The sequence below is a fragment of the Schistocerca americana genome, chromosome 9 (assembly GCF_021461395.2).
Source record: "Schistocerca americana isolate TAMUIC-IGC-003095 chromosome 9, iqSchAmer2.1, whole genome shotgun sequence".
NCBI classification, from domain to species: Eukaryota; Metazoa; Arthropoda; class Insecta; order Orthoptera; family Acrididae; genus Schistocerca; species Schistocerca americana.
In genome coordinates this window covers 62,793,398-62,810,252 of record NC_060127.1, presented here as the reverse complement: position 1 = coordinate 62,810,252, position 16,855 = coordinate 62,793,398, and the positions used below count along the sequence as shown (strand labels likewise).

Here is a 16,855-nt window from a genome sequence, read left to right as displayed (position 1 = left end):
CCACCCACCAACACCTATCTACCCATCAGTATTAAAAAGTGAGAGGCAGAGGCAGAGCGAGAGGACAACACATGAAGGTCTGCTCCATTCCTATATTTTCTGTTATTTACTGTATTTACTCGAATCTTAGCCGCACTCGAATCTAAGCCGCACCTGAAATTTGAGAACCGAAATTCAAGGGGGGAGAAAAGTTTTAGGCCGCACCTCCAAATCTAAACAAAGATGGTCCATTGTAATGAGACAATTAGGTCGAATAAATGACAACACAGTTACAGTAGTTTGGTTCTAATCGTAAGCTTAGCAGTTAAGCTTTACCAGGTAGCCATTGCTATGTGTCAGGCGCTCCATCCGTATTTATACGGGTACCCTTCCTTTTTCACGTGTTTCGTCTGGTTTGAATCGATTGCTTATTTTTCTTTGATCTGATAAGTGCCGTTCTCTCTGTTATAGGTGTTTACGTCACTCTAAGCCAAAAATGCATTACTGTACTGTGTCATGCATTGTTTGTCACATTCTGATAATGAGTGTTTACGGTCTGTTGCGTTCACAGCATATCTTGCTTTTGTGCACGCTACCGCCGCTTACAATTTTAAAAAAAGCGAGGAATTGTCTCATTAGAGAAACAATGGCAAGAGACTGCTATTTGTTATTACTTACACTGCTGCTTTATTTGATAATGATCAACAAGAACCAAATAATAGACTGTGTATGATAGAAGATGTTCTGAACGAGAGTTTAGCGAAAATTTTTCTCCGTTTGAAAATCTTTGCAGACGCCTCTTTAGTACATTACATTCTGCACAGAAATTAGAGTCATCTTAGATTTAAAAATCTAGTCAATTGCCGTGCTTCATTTCTGACTATCACTATTACGCATAAGAATAATACGAATATAAACATGACATGATATGATATGTATATTCTTCCATGTTTGCTGTTGTCTCACTCTAGTTTCGTAGTTTATTAGGCAAACAGGATTTAAATGAGACAGCAGCAAACACGAAAGAATACATGGCAAAATGTTTATATTCATATTATTCTTGTGGTGAAGTGAATACTGCATGTGATTCACAATTCATAATAGTTCCTATTAGCACCCATCTCTTCTCACAGGTAATAAAAACTGAGAACGTAGAGTTGGCCATATTGACAAACATCCCCAGCAATCTTGCCAGTCTGATTTTCGTAGTACATTGAAATGCTGCTACATTCAAAGATGAACAATACGAAATTTGTATTTACTTCGTTGCATAATGTATGAAAATGCAGTGGTCGAAAGTCAGGGTGGAGAAAAAAGCTCATCTTCCACCTTTTTTTATTTTAATTTATTTAATGACACAGTGGTTTTAGTGCCAGTATTTATCTTTGTGCCTGCAAAGCATCCCTGTGTAGCGCTACATATATTTGACGGCAGAAGTTAGTTGTGACGGCACCTACCAACATTTTTCAGAACTTCCGCTTACTTTGCACTCAATTCTAAGCCGCAGGCAGTTTTTTTAATCACAAAAACCGGAAAAAAAGTGCAGCTTAGATTCGAGTAAATACAGTATATTAATTAACTAATTAATTAGTGTAGTATGGTAATAAAAATTCTGCAAGTCTACAAACCTGACTGATGACATTCATGTCGAGCCCAGATGCCTTGAGAGCTTGTTCTACTGGCTTTTGTATCCTATCAAACAGATCCGCACACAGCTCTTCGAAAATGTCGCGCGTCACCAGCAGTTTGAAATCCACGTCGTCCAAAAGACCCTCCACCTGCGAATGTTAACAAATACACAGTGTAGTAGGAAATTGTGTCAAAAAATCTGACTACTTAAAAGAGCTTTTTTCATGTCATAAGATTATAAAAACGTTGTGTGCTTTAAAACACAGTATATGAAATAATTACGAGGAACTATACATTCAAGCTAATAAGGCATTTGACAAAAAACTAATTGCCAGCATGAAAAGTATTCACAAAGTGTTTCATTTACCTTAAATATTTCACCTGAGCCTTACAATTACTTTTAGCAAATAAGTAATTCAATTGAGAAAACTAAAATTATACAGGAGACTGAATGGCTACGCGATACTTTCTGGAGGTGAAGTTCCAGTACTGCACTAAGACACTACTGCTCCCTCTCCACTTAATTGGACAGGAGACAGTGGCAGGTCTGTGTAGGTTGAAAAGCAAAAGGAGCAAACTCCGACCCCTCTCAAGCCACAACACAAAATGGTTCTTCCCTTTTTTACATTTGCATTATTTACTTCTCTTCATAATTTTTTTTTCACTCTTTATTTGAACCGTTAGCCAGTTTTCGAGCCACTGAAGATAGGCATTTACACGAATACCATTTTCTGCACCGAGAGCTGCTACTCACTGGGATTGCGGCATTGTCACAGCTGCGTGTATAACACTTAAAAAGAATCTGTTCTATACCCGAGTGGAACACACAGCACTTAGCCAAATGATGTTTAGCATACGACACATATACCAGCAAGTAGTTGCTCTCGGTTCAAAATACAGAGTTACCATACTAGAAACTAGCTCAACTTTTAATTACAAGTGATTAGTTACAACACTCAAGTTAAGATCAAATAACAGGTTCCACATGCCTATTAAATTATAAATACGTTCCGTGCAGGCCACAAGTGTGCCAAAGCTTGCGAAATTGTTCACATTACTGTAGCACTTTGTACGTGTATCAATAAATCTACTTCTGGTTGCTTTTTCTCCAAACATTTTCTCAGGTTACATGTAATTGCTTTGAAACAATGTTTAACTAAACATATTCCACTATGCTGCAAGCTTTTTTAAGGAAAGAATAAAATATTACTGTATTTTTCTTTGCAGTACCTGGATTTCAGCTTTCACACCATTATCGAGTAAAACACTACAAGTTCTTATACCACTACCATGTCATGTAGTGTAGAGTCAGCCCTGAAGCTGCACAACTGTTACTCAACATCATGAGAACTTTTTGTTACTTTCATATCTAACAGAAAATTACACCACAACTAAGAAGATTACTCTCTTATTTGTTTTTGACAACCACAAGCAACTACACAAAAAGCTGAATGATTTCGACTCTTCACTGTCTTACAGTATACCAAACTTGCAGGATACATGAGTGCTGTTCACAACATAGCTCCACAACACTGGGAGCTGTGAACACATCTCCGGTTCACACAGGAATGGCGAAATGACTCTCACAGCGGAATGACTCTGCGCACAGGCTAGGTTTTTCCAGCTCTAAAACACCTGCCTGCAGGTAAAGTTGGGCGACAGTGGGCAAACAGCTCGTGCGAGCAGTCAGGCAGCCGGGCCATAGAATACGCTAAGTGCACACACTGAATATGAGCAAAAGGCCACACAGCACGTAGGCAATCCATCCTGAGTAAGCTCTGCAAGCGACCTGACGGGAAGACGGCAGGTCCTGCACATATTGCTGTGGCATCATAATGGGCTAATGGGCAGGTCAGACGACAGTCAGCCACAAACGGTACAGATATAGCGCAACAGCCATCTGGCGATAGCGCACATGGAATGAAGAAATTAGCAGACACATTATCCATTCTCAGAAATAGATACCAGTTCTAAAACCCTGCAAATCCACACACATGCAGTAGACAGCAATAACACTCAAAGCTGACATTGAAAGCCTTCAATCAAGGCAGGCAGGTAGATAAAGTACTTATTCATTTCCAAAAAGCATCTGACTCGGTACCACACCCACACTTATTGTAGAAAGTACAATCATATGAGGTATCAAGTGAAATTTGTGACTGAATTGAGGACTTCTTGGTAGGGAGGACGCAACATGTTATCTTGGCTGGGAAGACATCATCAGATGTAGAAGTAACTTTTTGTGTGCCCCAGGGAAGTGTGTTGGGACCCTTGCTGTTCATGTTGTGTATTAACAGCCTTGCAGACAGTATTAATTGGAACCTCAATTTTTTTGAAGATGATGCAGTTATCTATAATGGACTACTACCTGAAAGAAGCTGCATAAATATTCAGTCAGATATTGCTAAGATTTCAAAGTTATGCAAAGACTGGCAGCTTTTTTAAATGTTCAGAAATGTAAAATTGTAAACTTCACAAAATGAAAAAACATAGTATCCTATGAATATAACGTCAGTGAATCACTGCTGGAATCTGCCAACTCACACAAATACCTGGGTGCAACACTTTGTACAGAAATGAAATTTAATGATCACATAGGCTCAGTCGTGGGTAAAGCAAGTCGTCGACTTTAATTTAATGGTAGAATACTGGGGAAGTGCAACCAATCTACATAGGAGATTGCTTACAAATCACTCGTGCAACTAGTTCTCGAATACTGCTCAAGTGTGTGGAACCTGTACCAAATGGGACTAAGAAGGGATATTGAAAGTATACAGAGAAGTGCAGCATGAACAGTCACAGGTCTATGACCCGTGGGTGAATGTCACAGAGATACTGAAGAGAGAGAGCTACCAGACTCTTGAAGACTGACATTAACCATCCAACAGAAGTCTACTAAGAAATTTTCAGGAACAGTCTTTAAATGACGACTAGGAATATACAACAATACCCTACATATCACTCACAGAGCTATCTTGAGAATAAGAATATTCTAATTATTGTATACGCTCTGTTCGTGAACGGACAGGAAGAAATCCTAACAACTGGTACAATGGGATGTAGATTCTGCCATGCACTTCACAGTGGTTTGCAGAGTATAGATGTAGATGACACACACGTGTGCAGAAGGGAGAAGTCTGAGCATGCTTTGTGCTCATTATTGTTTAGTGAGTACCATCATAGTTGACATCTGTGGGCAGCAGCTAACTTCAAGTTTTTATACTAGAGACACTTGCACGACTTCTAGTGAGTAAATTTTCATACAGCCAGCAGACTTTTCTTATGCAAGCTGTTTGGAAAAGCATTCTCTGTACCGCATGCTTTTTATTATAGAAAAAGAGTGGACCAAACAAGCATTAAGCATCCTAACCAATGTGTACAGTGAGTAAAGGTGTCTTTACAAGCCAACAACAGAATATCCAGCATGGGATAATGACTATATTAGTAATAGGTGTAGGTGCAAACTCTCCCTGCAATATATCCTCCGTTTCCATAGCCCTCCTGGCCTCAACATTTGTTAGTCATTGTTCTTTACCCACATGTCCCCTTCCTTGTTCCCACTCCAGCACTCCAAAGCCCTCTGTTCCACCAACACACCTCACAGTCTTTTACTTTTCTCCTTTTCGTTTGCCTCTGCACCCCCCCCCCCCCCTCCAACCTACCGAAAGCATGTAGCTGCCCTACCCTCTCTTCATCTCACCCCTGTATGCTCCCATAAGCAGCACTTTCCCATCCCCCACCCCTAACCTTCCCCTCTCCCAGCCTCCTCCTTGCCCCCCCCCCCCCCCACCCAGATTGATTGCTTCTCCCATCATAATCAGCTGCTCGCAGTCTGGCCTTGGCAGTCAGAGACAGTGGGAGAGAGGAGTGTGAGTGTGTGTGTGTGTGTGTGTGTGTGTGTGAGTGTGTGTGTGTGTGTGTGTTTGGTTTAATCAGGGAGAAGACTTTTGTCCGAAACCTTACTTGTTTTACCATATTTTGTTGTGACTATCTGCAATTCAGCATCTATGGTATATGGTGAGTAGCATTCAAAATACTGTCTTCATAATCCTTGTGGCCTTATTTCTGAGCAAAGAGGCAAGTAGCTTTACATGTGTTATTTTTAATTAGTATACACAGCACCTTCATCAATAAGAGTTCACATTTGATATAATTACATCTTTTGCTTTATTTCAGCAAGTTAAGGAGAAGTTTGGTATAGTTAGCAAGAAAGTCTGCTCACAAAATTAATGAATAAATGGTTGAATTCTTATTTCTGGACACATGAAACTGCCTCTTGCACTACTGCAAATTCCTCCGTGTATCACTCACAGGAGCTTGTCATAAAAAATGCAATGTCCAATCTCTCAGAATTCCAAAATTCTTTCACATCATCTTGCTTCAATTCTCTCACAAAATATGTCCCCTCGCCATCTTCCCTTTGCCAGACATGAATGCGATGTTTGGCTTCTCATTGTCATTTTGCTGTAATTCTAAGGGTGATCGACAGAGCAAAGAACTGTCACTTTAGATATATCACTGTAGAAGCAAAAGGCATAATATAAAACTAACAGTTGAGCCCATAATTCAGAACGGTAGCAATATAACTCTGTGATATCCAAGTTAAGACAACAAAAGTACCTTAATAAATATGAACCTGAAGTGCTCAAATGTTTAATTCAAAGTAATGACTTTACAAGAAATCAGACATTTCCCTTTCAGTTTCACACGTTACTGCCGTCTAGTGCGAGTGCACGGATTCGTGCCATGAATTTTCTGCAGTTCCACACACACATGCTTGGGGCGCTGCTGCAGGGATGTACAGTGTAAGTGCATCGTATGATGTGGGCTTAACTTAGGCAGTTGGCACTCTTATTGACACTACCGCAGGAACGAATACATTCTGACCATTAACAGCACACAGGTCAGATAGAACCATGGCTTTTGATGTGTGATGACTGCAATTAAAAGTTCTGAAACTGCTAGAAACACTCTGAACATACACAGCGCTCCCCGTGCCCGTGTAGCGAGACTGAACTCTGAGGCCACCTATTACTCTGATGAGGCGCAATTGGTATAGGTCTGGTTAAAATTAGTGAACTTTCAAACCAGAGGCAGGAAGCCCTCTAATAAAAATGAACAGTTTTTTCAATGCTCTGCAAAATCAAGGTGAACAGGTAAAACTATCAGTGACTGCCACCCTACTAAATGTTTAACAGTCTAGTACGGAACATATTTTAATTTGAATAGATACAATTCAGAAGCAGTGATATTTTGGTAGTTCTTTTAAGTATCACCCATTCTGAACAAATACCCCCCACCTGACTAGCTAGAAGGTGCCATAAATCCGGCCAACGGACAGATAAAGGTTCTGAAACACTGAAATGCGAGGAACCGGAGAGCCCTAACAGCTGGTGAGCTCACCTGTGCATAGTGCTCGGCGTTGGCACTCAGCACATTCTTCAATCGACCGGCCTCCTTGAAAAGCTTCGCCAGGGCACGGGGGCTGCCAAACACGTCGCTCTTCGTCTTTCCCTGCTCGTTGAACTTTTTCGCCAAGTAGTCGCGTAAGCGGAGCTGCATCTCCAAGCCGCCCAATGTTCGGTCGTATCTGGAATGGGGAATATGATGCGGAGTCACATGTGCAGTAAAACCACGTTGTGTGTTCACATTTAACAGTACAGCTGGGCAACTTTTATCGCCTGACATTACTGATATGCAAGTCACTGAATTTTTCTTTAATAGCAAAAAATGTGAAAAATACAGTTTACACAATCCTCACACTGAATGACACACTAATTTTGACCAACAATAAATCCTCTCTTGACATTTGATCATGTATCAACAGTGGAAGGAGTCAAATTAGTGTCACCATATTACAAATGGAGCTCAAAGTAAGAGCTTAGCCTGTTTTGTATTTGCAGTCTCACTTGTATTGTTTATAATAGAAAATACACACTATGTGATCAAAAGTAGCCGGACAACTGTCTGAAAATGACTTACAAGTTCATGACGCCCTCCATCAGTAATGTTTGAATTCAATATGGTGTTGGCCCACCCTTAGCCTTGATGACAGCTTCCACTCTCGCAAGCATACATTGAATCAGGTGCTGGCAGGTTTGTTGGGGAATGGCAGCCGATTATTCACAGAGTGCTGCCCTGACGAGAGATATCCATGTCCATCGGTAAGGCCTGGAATGAAGTCGGCATTCCAAAACATCCCAAAGGTGTCCTATAGGATTCAGATCAGGACTTTGTGCAGGCAAGTCCATTACAGGGATGTTATTGTCGTGTAACCCCTTTGTCACAGGCTGTGCATTATGAACAGGTGCTCAATCGTGTTGAAAGATGCAATCGCCATCCCCGAATTGCTCTTCAACAATGGGAAGCATTAAGGTGCTTAAAACATCAATGTAAGCCTGTGCTGTGATAGTGTCACGCGAAACAACAAGGGGTGCAAGCCCCCTCCATGAAAAACACAACCACACCACACCATTACCACCTCTGAATTTTACTGTTGGCACTACACACACTGGCAGATGATGTTCACCGGGGATTATCCATACCCACACCCTGCCATTGGATCGCCACATTGTGTACTGTGATCTGTCACTCCACACAACATTTTTCCACCGTTCAATCGTCAAATGTTTACGCTCCTTACACCAAGCAAGGTGTTGTTTGGCATTTACCTGCATGATGTGTGACTTATGAGCAGCTGCTCAACCATGAAATTCAGGTTTTATCACCTCCCATCTAACTGTCATAGTACTTGCAGTAGATCCTGATGCAGTTGGTATTCCTGTGTGATGGTATGGATAGATGTCTGCCGGTTAAACATGACAACCCTCTTAAATTGTTGGCAGTCTCTGTCAGTTAACAGATGAGGTCGGCCTGTACACTTTTGTGCAGTACGCGTCCCTTCATGTTTCCACTTCACTATCACATCAGAAACAGTGGACCTAGGGACGTTTAGGAGCGGAAACCTCACATAAAGACGTACGACCCAAGTGCCACCCAATCACCTGACCACGTTTTAAGTCCGTGAGTTCTGCAGAGTGCCCCATTCTGCTCTCTCACAATGTCTAGTGACTACTGAGGTGGCTGATATGGAGTAACTGGCAGTGCAATGCACCTAATATGAAATACGTATGTTTGTGGGGGTGTCCAGATACTTTTGATCACATAGGGTATATTTGTTTACAGGAGGCAGCACAGAAATCTGGAAAATTTGAAGCTACCATAAGCAAAACTTTAGTTCCAGTTCCCATTCCGGGCTGACGAGAAGGCTCTACTTCCATTAACGAATAACAGGATACTGGTGTGATGGTGGGCCCAAATACATTGCTAAATTGCTTTATAAATACTCCGGCAGTATGTCTGCTATGTGAAGGGTACTGTGTTGTCCTTATCACCTACATTGTCACACTTGTCTCCAATCAGCTCATATAAGGTTAATAATTTTTTCAGATTCAAACATTACACATCCTACAAGTACTAGTGCCATTTCAGCCACTCTAAAGTTAAGACCAAAGCATTTCTTTCTAAGATGTGTCCCAGATTATTTTCATACAAAACAATGGATAAAAACACACAAATTAGTATGGTTGTAGAAGTATACAAAATGATCTACAATCAACCAGAATTGTTCACATTTAACAACCTGTCCACAGCAGTCTCAGTCACTTTGTGTAGAGTCCTCAGATCACCACCCAAGCACTGCCAGTGGGCACTCCATAAGAATGGGTTATTTCGCCTGCTCCCCACTCCAAAGTCAGCAGATGCACAGAAACTGCACTTCAAGAGGTAATCACACCTCCCTCTAACAGTCCCAGTGCATTTCAACTTCAAACAGGTTTGTCCTTGTAGTTCAAATTCCTCGATCTTTACGTATAACGAGCCAATACTTTCTGACTCGACCCCACACGGCTTGCACAATTTCAGACCACTAAATCAGTTGTGGATCTGGTATGACACTACAGGAATTCTTATGAGAAGTTGTCTTCTGGAGTAAGTTTACCTTAGCTGCTTTCCTCCTCAGTCTGAGACTGTAGATGTGTGTGCAAGATGCGTTTGAGCATGTGTGCGTGTGCATGTGCATGTGTGACTAATGCTAACAAAGGCCTTAATGGCCAAAAGCTATTGTGTGAATCTTTTTGTTTTGCCTATCACGACTCAGCATCTCCGCTATATGGTGAGTAGCAACTTTCCTTCTCCAATATTGTTACACTCCATCCCTGGTTTTCCACAGTTTGATTTGTACCACATGTTATCACGCATTAGAGGCACCTACGTTCATTAGCTCTTGTTGTGAAGTGGTATTTTCTGGCGTGAAGTGTTCTACAGTCGTCAGGCATTGTGAACGAGTGTTTTGTGTTGGCTTTGCATTAATAATAACAGCACAGCACTTACGAACACGAAATTCTGAATAAAAGTTGTCGTGCAAGAACTTTTTCACCAGCTGTGAAGGCTATGTTCTGTTGCAAAATATTCCTCCAAATTCCACAATAACAGTAATGGACAATGTGCAATACTTCTCGGTTGTGATGGATTAAGGTCCAATAATGCAGCGGAAGGAAGTGGCTATTTTTTCCTAGGTACAAAGAAATGTTCGACGGGATAAAGTAGAACCTAGCTTTTGTAAAGCGAAGTTAATGGAACTTGTGGTACTGTACAAGCTAAAATCTCCATGCTACCATGTCGCCGAAAAGACTAACACTAAAAAGCATGGTTTAATCTGGATTCCTTCGACATCATGCTCATTTAAATCCGACAGAGGAAATATGGGCCTAGGTGAAAAGTAATGTGGCAAAAACAACAGAAAATCTGCACTCAGTGAGGCTGAAATGCTGACAAAAGAAGTCATTGCAAATGTTGCATGACAGGAGTGGTCTCAAGTTGTCAACCATACCAAGGAATGTAGTGGAGGGGGGAGAGATTCAAGGAGGACTGTGTCAAATTTTGAGTAATATGTTACATCTCTTGTTGCTGCTTCTTTTGCCTAAACACAGCACAGTTTACAGGTATACATATCACTAACATTCTAATGCAGTTGAAATTACGGCAGAATCCTAAAACAGCATATTATTATGCTAGCAGCTAAGGGCAACACACATCTATAGTTATGATAAAGCCCATTCTCAGAATAAAAATAAATTATATTGTTGCAAAACCCACAGCAATCCTTGTTTCACAGGCTACTGATGATCCTTCAGAATCTCATCATTTCTTTTTAAATGAATCTGTAACTGCTTGGATATTGTGGCAGATATGGAAGTTTCGCATATTAATCATATGGCAACATACTCTGTGTGCTATAATTTGCCAATATCTTGTTTCGATATCTCTGACAGTTTATTAGATACGAGGGATTTACGAATATTTCATTCTGGCTTACTCACTGGTGAGTTCTTTTGTGATTAAGCCCTTTACATACATTCCATTTTCCCAACATGGGAGACAGATAGCAATATCATTCAAGGTTTACAGAGTAATTTAATATGTTATCTAAAATTCATGGAGCAACATATGACCAAACACGCACCAAATGCAAATTCATAGCAACCCCTATTTTTCACTGCAAACTTTGAGAATTTCTTACAGTAGTTTAGCTAATGCTGAAATATCGTAACTACGGCCATTAACGAAACAACAGATAATTCATCGTGAAGCTGACGAATGAAGCTGTAAGACATGCGAGACTCAGAGTTTATTACCGTTTAGCTTCTATAAAACCATTTGAGAAAGACTGCAATTCAGTCAGCTTGGGTAGCTGGCAGGCTATGCGCCAAGCAAGCCTGGCATTATCGTCGCCTGCTGAGTCTTTCAGCACACGCTGGCGACTATGCTCTCCTCCACTTGCTCCGTAATGAACTGTCAAAAGTTGCAACTAATTTTAAACGCACTATAGAGTCAATATCGTCAAACTGTGATTATCATTAAGGCAGGCTGTGACCCAAAATGCTGACAATAAAAGTCTTGCTTACCACACTACCGGTACATTGCATGATCAATATCTTTGTGTATATTACGCATTTTCTGCTTTGTTCAAAGGGTGGCTGAGCAGGAGTATGGTGCACTTTTCGCAGAAATCTGTATGCAAACCGATGTTAAAGGTCATGATAATGTCAAAGAAAACTTAAAATAGGAGAAATGTTTTCACACAGAATCGCTAATGGCGCAGGAAAGCACTGTACTGAGAGAATAGGATACCTGTTGGGACCACAAAAATGAACTAGAAAGCAGAAAACTTAAAATGTGGGAATGTAAAAATGGGGTTTACTGTACGTTCCTTACGATATCACTCTTCCACATCACTGGGTTGCCTTCAACAACATGGTGGCAGTGGACGTAATGTTCTGGTCCGCAAGAATATTTGGCTCTGAGCACTATGGGACTTGACTTCTAAGGTCATCAGTCCCCTAGAACTTAGAACTACTTAAACCTAACTAACCTAAGGACATCACACACATCCATGCCCGAGGCAGGATTCGAACCTGCGACCGTAGCGGCCGTGCAGTTCCAGACTGTAGCGCCTTTAACCGCTTGGCCACCACGGCCGGCGTAAGAATATTTAACGAGGCAGGTGCATAAGGTTATAACTATTCAAACTATTTAACTCTAATACCTTTCAGAACTAATTTACAATATGCGAGTTACCTTGATGGACAACTGTGTTACTTAAAATAACTAAAAGAAGCTCTGTCTCACCCAACTCCCAGTACGGCGAGCTGCGGGTTAGTCTCGACGAAGCCGCGGTCCTTAGTCTTGACTATCTGGTAGCTGACAACTGTTGCTGTGGTGCTGCTGGCTCCCATGTCGTAGAACATTATGTACTGAGCTGTCTCGTTGAAGTCTTTCCGCCTGAATATGCCGTAATTCAATGCAACTGCAAACAGATTGTTCCACTTGACTTTAAAATCACTTTACTGCACCGAGCGAAGATTCACAACATCAATGCATTAGCAACCGTTGGTTCTAAGATCTATAAAAACATAACTTCGAAACAAACTTAGTTCTGAAACAGATCGGAACACACAGAAAAAAATAGTCCTATTTCACAGGGGAATGGACAAATCTTCCTCAGCCCCTACATACATCACTGTTTATACTTACAAAATGGAAAATCTGGGAAGGAATATTTTATGAAGTAGGATACATTACTACGCATCACATATGAGATGTGCTGAAGTGCAGACTTGCTCATTTAACCCTAGAGCAAGCAATCTGATTTTTATAACACTACTGGGCATGTGGCATACTATGTACCCATGTAAATATTACCCATCATTATGTTATCAAGTTAAGTATGTACGAGCAAAATCATAGTTTAATCTAAGTTTAATTCAACAACAATAAAATAAACTTACATTGTCACTATTTCATTAAACAATAGCAACATTCATTACACCATCACTCTGTTGCTGTAAGCAAGTGTTACCTCGGAGTAATGAGCCGCTCTAGCGGCATCAGATTCCAGCCAACCACTTACTCAATTGCTAATTATCTCTTACACAACTGCCTCATTGTGGGATCTGCTATTAACTAGATATCTGGGTAATTTTCTAGCACAAATTGTGAATTTCCTCTCACCTACATCACTGTCAATTTTATATTACTGTTGATCACTTTGATATATGACAGCACAACTTATCACTGTGTTAACTGAGGCAATAATGAAGGCCTAGACGCTGCCCTGCAGTTCTAAAACAATGGAACAGTGAAAGATAATATTTGTGATTGGCACACTTAACACACAGGTGCGTTTGCTCTAGGGTTACAAGAACATCGTGTGAATGTGTTATGAAGGACATTCAATACTTCAATAGAACTACTGATGTAGAAATGAACAAGTTTTGTACTTTCATTACTTTAGGTTGGCATCACTGGGATGAGCTGAGAACAGCTGACAGATAACATTTTTTTGTTTATAGCCTCAATACTGCATTTAATGATAGTGTCACCACTTCAAGTTTCCTTGTCTGTTGAACAATGTTCAGTGATCCATTTTTTGCTTTCTGAAAGTTAAAAACCACCTAAAATCTTTTACCAAATGTTTTTACTGTAAGGTGAAAGTTTTATGGTCCATTGAAATTTTTATAAGTGGGCAGAACAGTCAAAACAATCAAACCTGAGACACTGACAAGCAGAGTCCTGGCCAGGCAGCTGACGCATCAACTAATAATAATAATGAGCGTATGGCATTGGTGGTCGGGAGACCCCTCGTGGGGCGGTTCGGCCGCCGCTCCAGAAGTTCTTTAACGCCACTATGGCGACTTGCGAGTGAATGAGGATGAAATGATGATGATAGACACACAACACCCAGTCATCTCGAGGCAGAGAAAACCCCTGACCCCGCCGGGAATCGAACCCAGGACCCCATGCGTGGGAAGCGAGAACGCTACCGCAAGACCACGAGCCACGGACACGCATCAACTCTTTCACTCGTTATCCACATTGGTGACATTATTTGTGAAAACAGACACATTACAGTTAAACATATAGCAAAAACAGCTGCAGTAAGAGTTAGCACAGTTCCTAATTCATCAGTAACAACCTCAAGTACAACAAAACAGTTACTATGTGGGTCCCGAAAGGGTTAACACAGCGACGATACTCAAGAGTGTGTACAGACTTTTAAAGAACACTATGAAAGGGAGTGAACTTTTTCTAAAAAAGACTAACGTATGATGAAACAGTCCACAAGACAAAGAATGGAATTCAAGCACACCAGCTCACTGTCCAACAGAAATTTAGAATGCGCACATAGATGGAAAAAGTCATATAGGCCATCTTTTGTGATGCCCAAGGTGTTGTCTTGTGATTAATTAGAAGATTAGTGCACAATAAATGCTGCCTACTTCTCAGATATACTGACAAATAATATTAAGTCAGCACTGAGACGAAGACACTGCAGATTTACAAGAAAAAGACACCTTATCGCTACATGAAAATGCTCACTCTCATATCGCCCAACTTACCCAAGGAACCATTCAAAAACAGGGGTTGGAGGTACTTCCTAATCCTCCCTACACTCCAGATTTGGCTCTCTCAGATTTTCATTTGAAGTAACATGGAGGCCAAAGTATTTGTGGGAATGTGTACCAAAACTTCTTTTCATAAGGTATAAAAAAACTAGTTCACCTATGGAAAAGTATGTGAATATTTGTACGGATTTTGAGAAGTAGAAGTCATTTTGTGCAAATGCAGTTTTTCCTACCTCAATTTGTCCTTTTAAATACTGTATGTACACTCACTCTCTCTCTCTCTCTCTCTCTCTCTCTCTCTCATGCACACACACACACACACACACACACACACACACATACACACAGGCTATAACTGAAAGCTATAAGTGAGTGTCTTAACTGCACCTGTCTGCAACCTGTGTTGTCTTCTTTACAGTAAGTAGCAATCTGTCTTTTCCTACACTGTTGATATTCCTACCTGGAGTTTCCATTGTTCGATTTTATTTTTCATTATGTTTATGTCAGAGTAACTAAGTATGTTTTATTAATACTGTTGCTAAGTTGCCTTCTATAAAGTTAATAGCACTTTTAAAACAAAGAAATGCTACTGTTTCTGAAAATGTTAACACCTTAGGAGTTCCAATTAATTACCGAAATTTAGTCTCTAGAATGTCGTATACACTAGAAAAATAATACGAACATAAAGTCAGTATCTGAAAAGCTACAACAAAGATATAGCAGCCTCCACATCTCGCAGCACTGCACTATATGCAGGTCTCCCTCGTCTGCGTAGATTAACAATACTTTGGTGAGCAGTGTCCCACTTTGCCACAGCTTCAAAAACATTCTACAGAAAAGTTCCTACTTCACTCTCCGCAAAAGTTTCCACATATTGTTCGACATATGAAGTACTTTTGACTGGAGCAGTCCATGTCTGCCGCATTATCCACAGACTCCATCACAGCATATCACATCCCGTACTCACAAGACCCAAGGCCCATTCCCTCCGTGGAACGTCAGGTGTGACTCCCTCCAATATGCTCATAATGATCCAAACTGGAATGATATGTCACAATTGACTGTCACAGGCAATCGATACAGATGCAGGGTAGCCACTCAAAGTTGGGAGGAGGCGGATATCCCTGAGAATCCCAGATGTCAGGAGGAAGCGTCAAGAAGCTCCTGATAAATTAATGGTGATATGTGTGGGGGAGGGGGAGGGGAGGAGCATGCCATAACGATTGACACTTCTTTCCACTTAGTTGAGCTATACACCAGCCATAAGCATCAGTTTCAACACTGTTTTTAAACTGGTAATTTATATGGAATAATATTCATGTAATTAACAGACTTCGTCATATTAAGTATTTTAAAGTTTGTGATTTTTATACTCAATAATATTCCATTTCAATGCTACGTTTAAAATGCAAAATTCCCAGATATTTTATGAAATTCCCTGATTTTTCCAGATAAAATCTAGTTCCGTGAGAATTTAGTTTTTCCGTAAGAATTGCAGTGTAGCGTCACTGTCAGGATTCTTCTACTGCCAACAATGACCCAAGGTGGGTGGGTTGGTTGGTTGGTTGGTTGGTTGGTTGGTTGGTTGGTTGGTTGGGGAAGGAGACCAGACAGCGTGGTCATCGGTCTCATCGGATTAGGGAAGGAAGTCTGCCGTGCCCTGTCAGAGGAACCATCCCGGCATTTGCCTGGAGTGATTTAGGGAAATCACGGAAAACCTAAATCAGGATGGCCGGACGCGGGATTGAACCGTCGTCCTCCCGAATGCGAGTCCAGTGTCTAACCACTGCGCCACCTCGCTTGGTCAATAACCCAAGGGGCTGGCAACATGCAGATCACATGTCCCACCATCACAGATCACGCCTCGTATTGCCTCATGGGCAACCATTCGCCAGCTGGAACAGGCCTAAGGTCTAATCTGTGTGGTGGTGTGTTAGTAGTGATGTGGGAGACCTTGCAGCTATTCTTGGTGACATGGATGGAAAACTTTATAAACAAGACCCAACCTCTAACCTCCCCCCCCCCCCCCCCCCCCTGCCCCTTCCAAAGGAGTTCAAACTACATCAGACAGCTCTCAAAAGATTGGGTTCACTAGCAAGGCTAAAAAAGATGGCCAGCCTGGGAACATACAAACCATACATTGTCTGGCAGCTGCTCACGAACTGTGGAGGCATTCGGTGGCTGTCTTGTTCTGAAGGTACATTTCACAGCCCATACTACACCAAAGTTGTCTACAAGTGAACTCACAACTCAAAATTTTGGCTCGCGTTTGTCAGCAGATG

The 16,855-nt window shown here is 41.1% G+C and overlaps 1 protein-coding gene across 3 annotated transcripts in view; it reads right to left on the bottom strand.

Moving 5' to 3' along the window:
* The window catches only part of LOC124550935 (hypoxia up-regulated protein 1), a 99,177-nt gene that overhangs the window by 46,999 nt on the left and 35,323 nt on the right, over positions 1–16,855 (bottom strand). For all 3 annotated transcript variants that reach the window (XM_047125742.1, XM_047125741.1, XM_047125743.1), the window contains exons 5-7: positions 12,298–12,475; positions 7,012–7,198; positions 1,608–1,757 (exon numbers count right to left, since the gene is read on the bottom strand). In XM_047125742.1, coding sequence (XP_046981698.1) covers positions 1,608–1,757; positions 7,012–7,198; positions 12,298–12,475 — 515 coding nt within the window. The remainder of the gene's footprint in view (positions 1–1,607; positions 1,758–7,011; positions 7,199–12,297; positions 12,476–16,855) is intronic.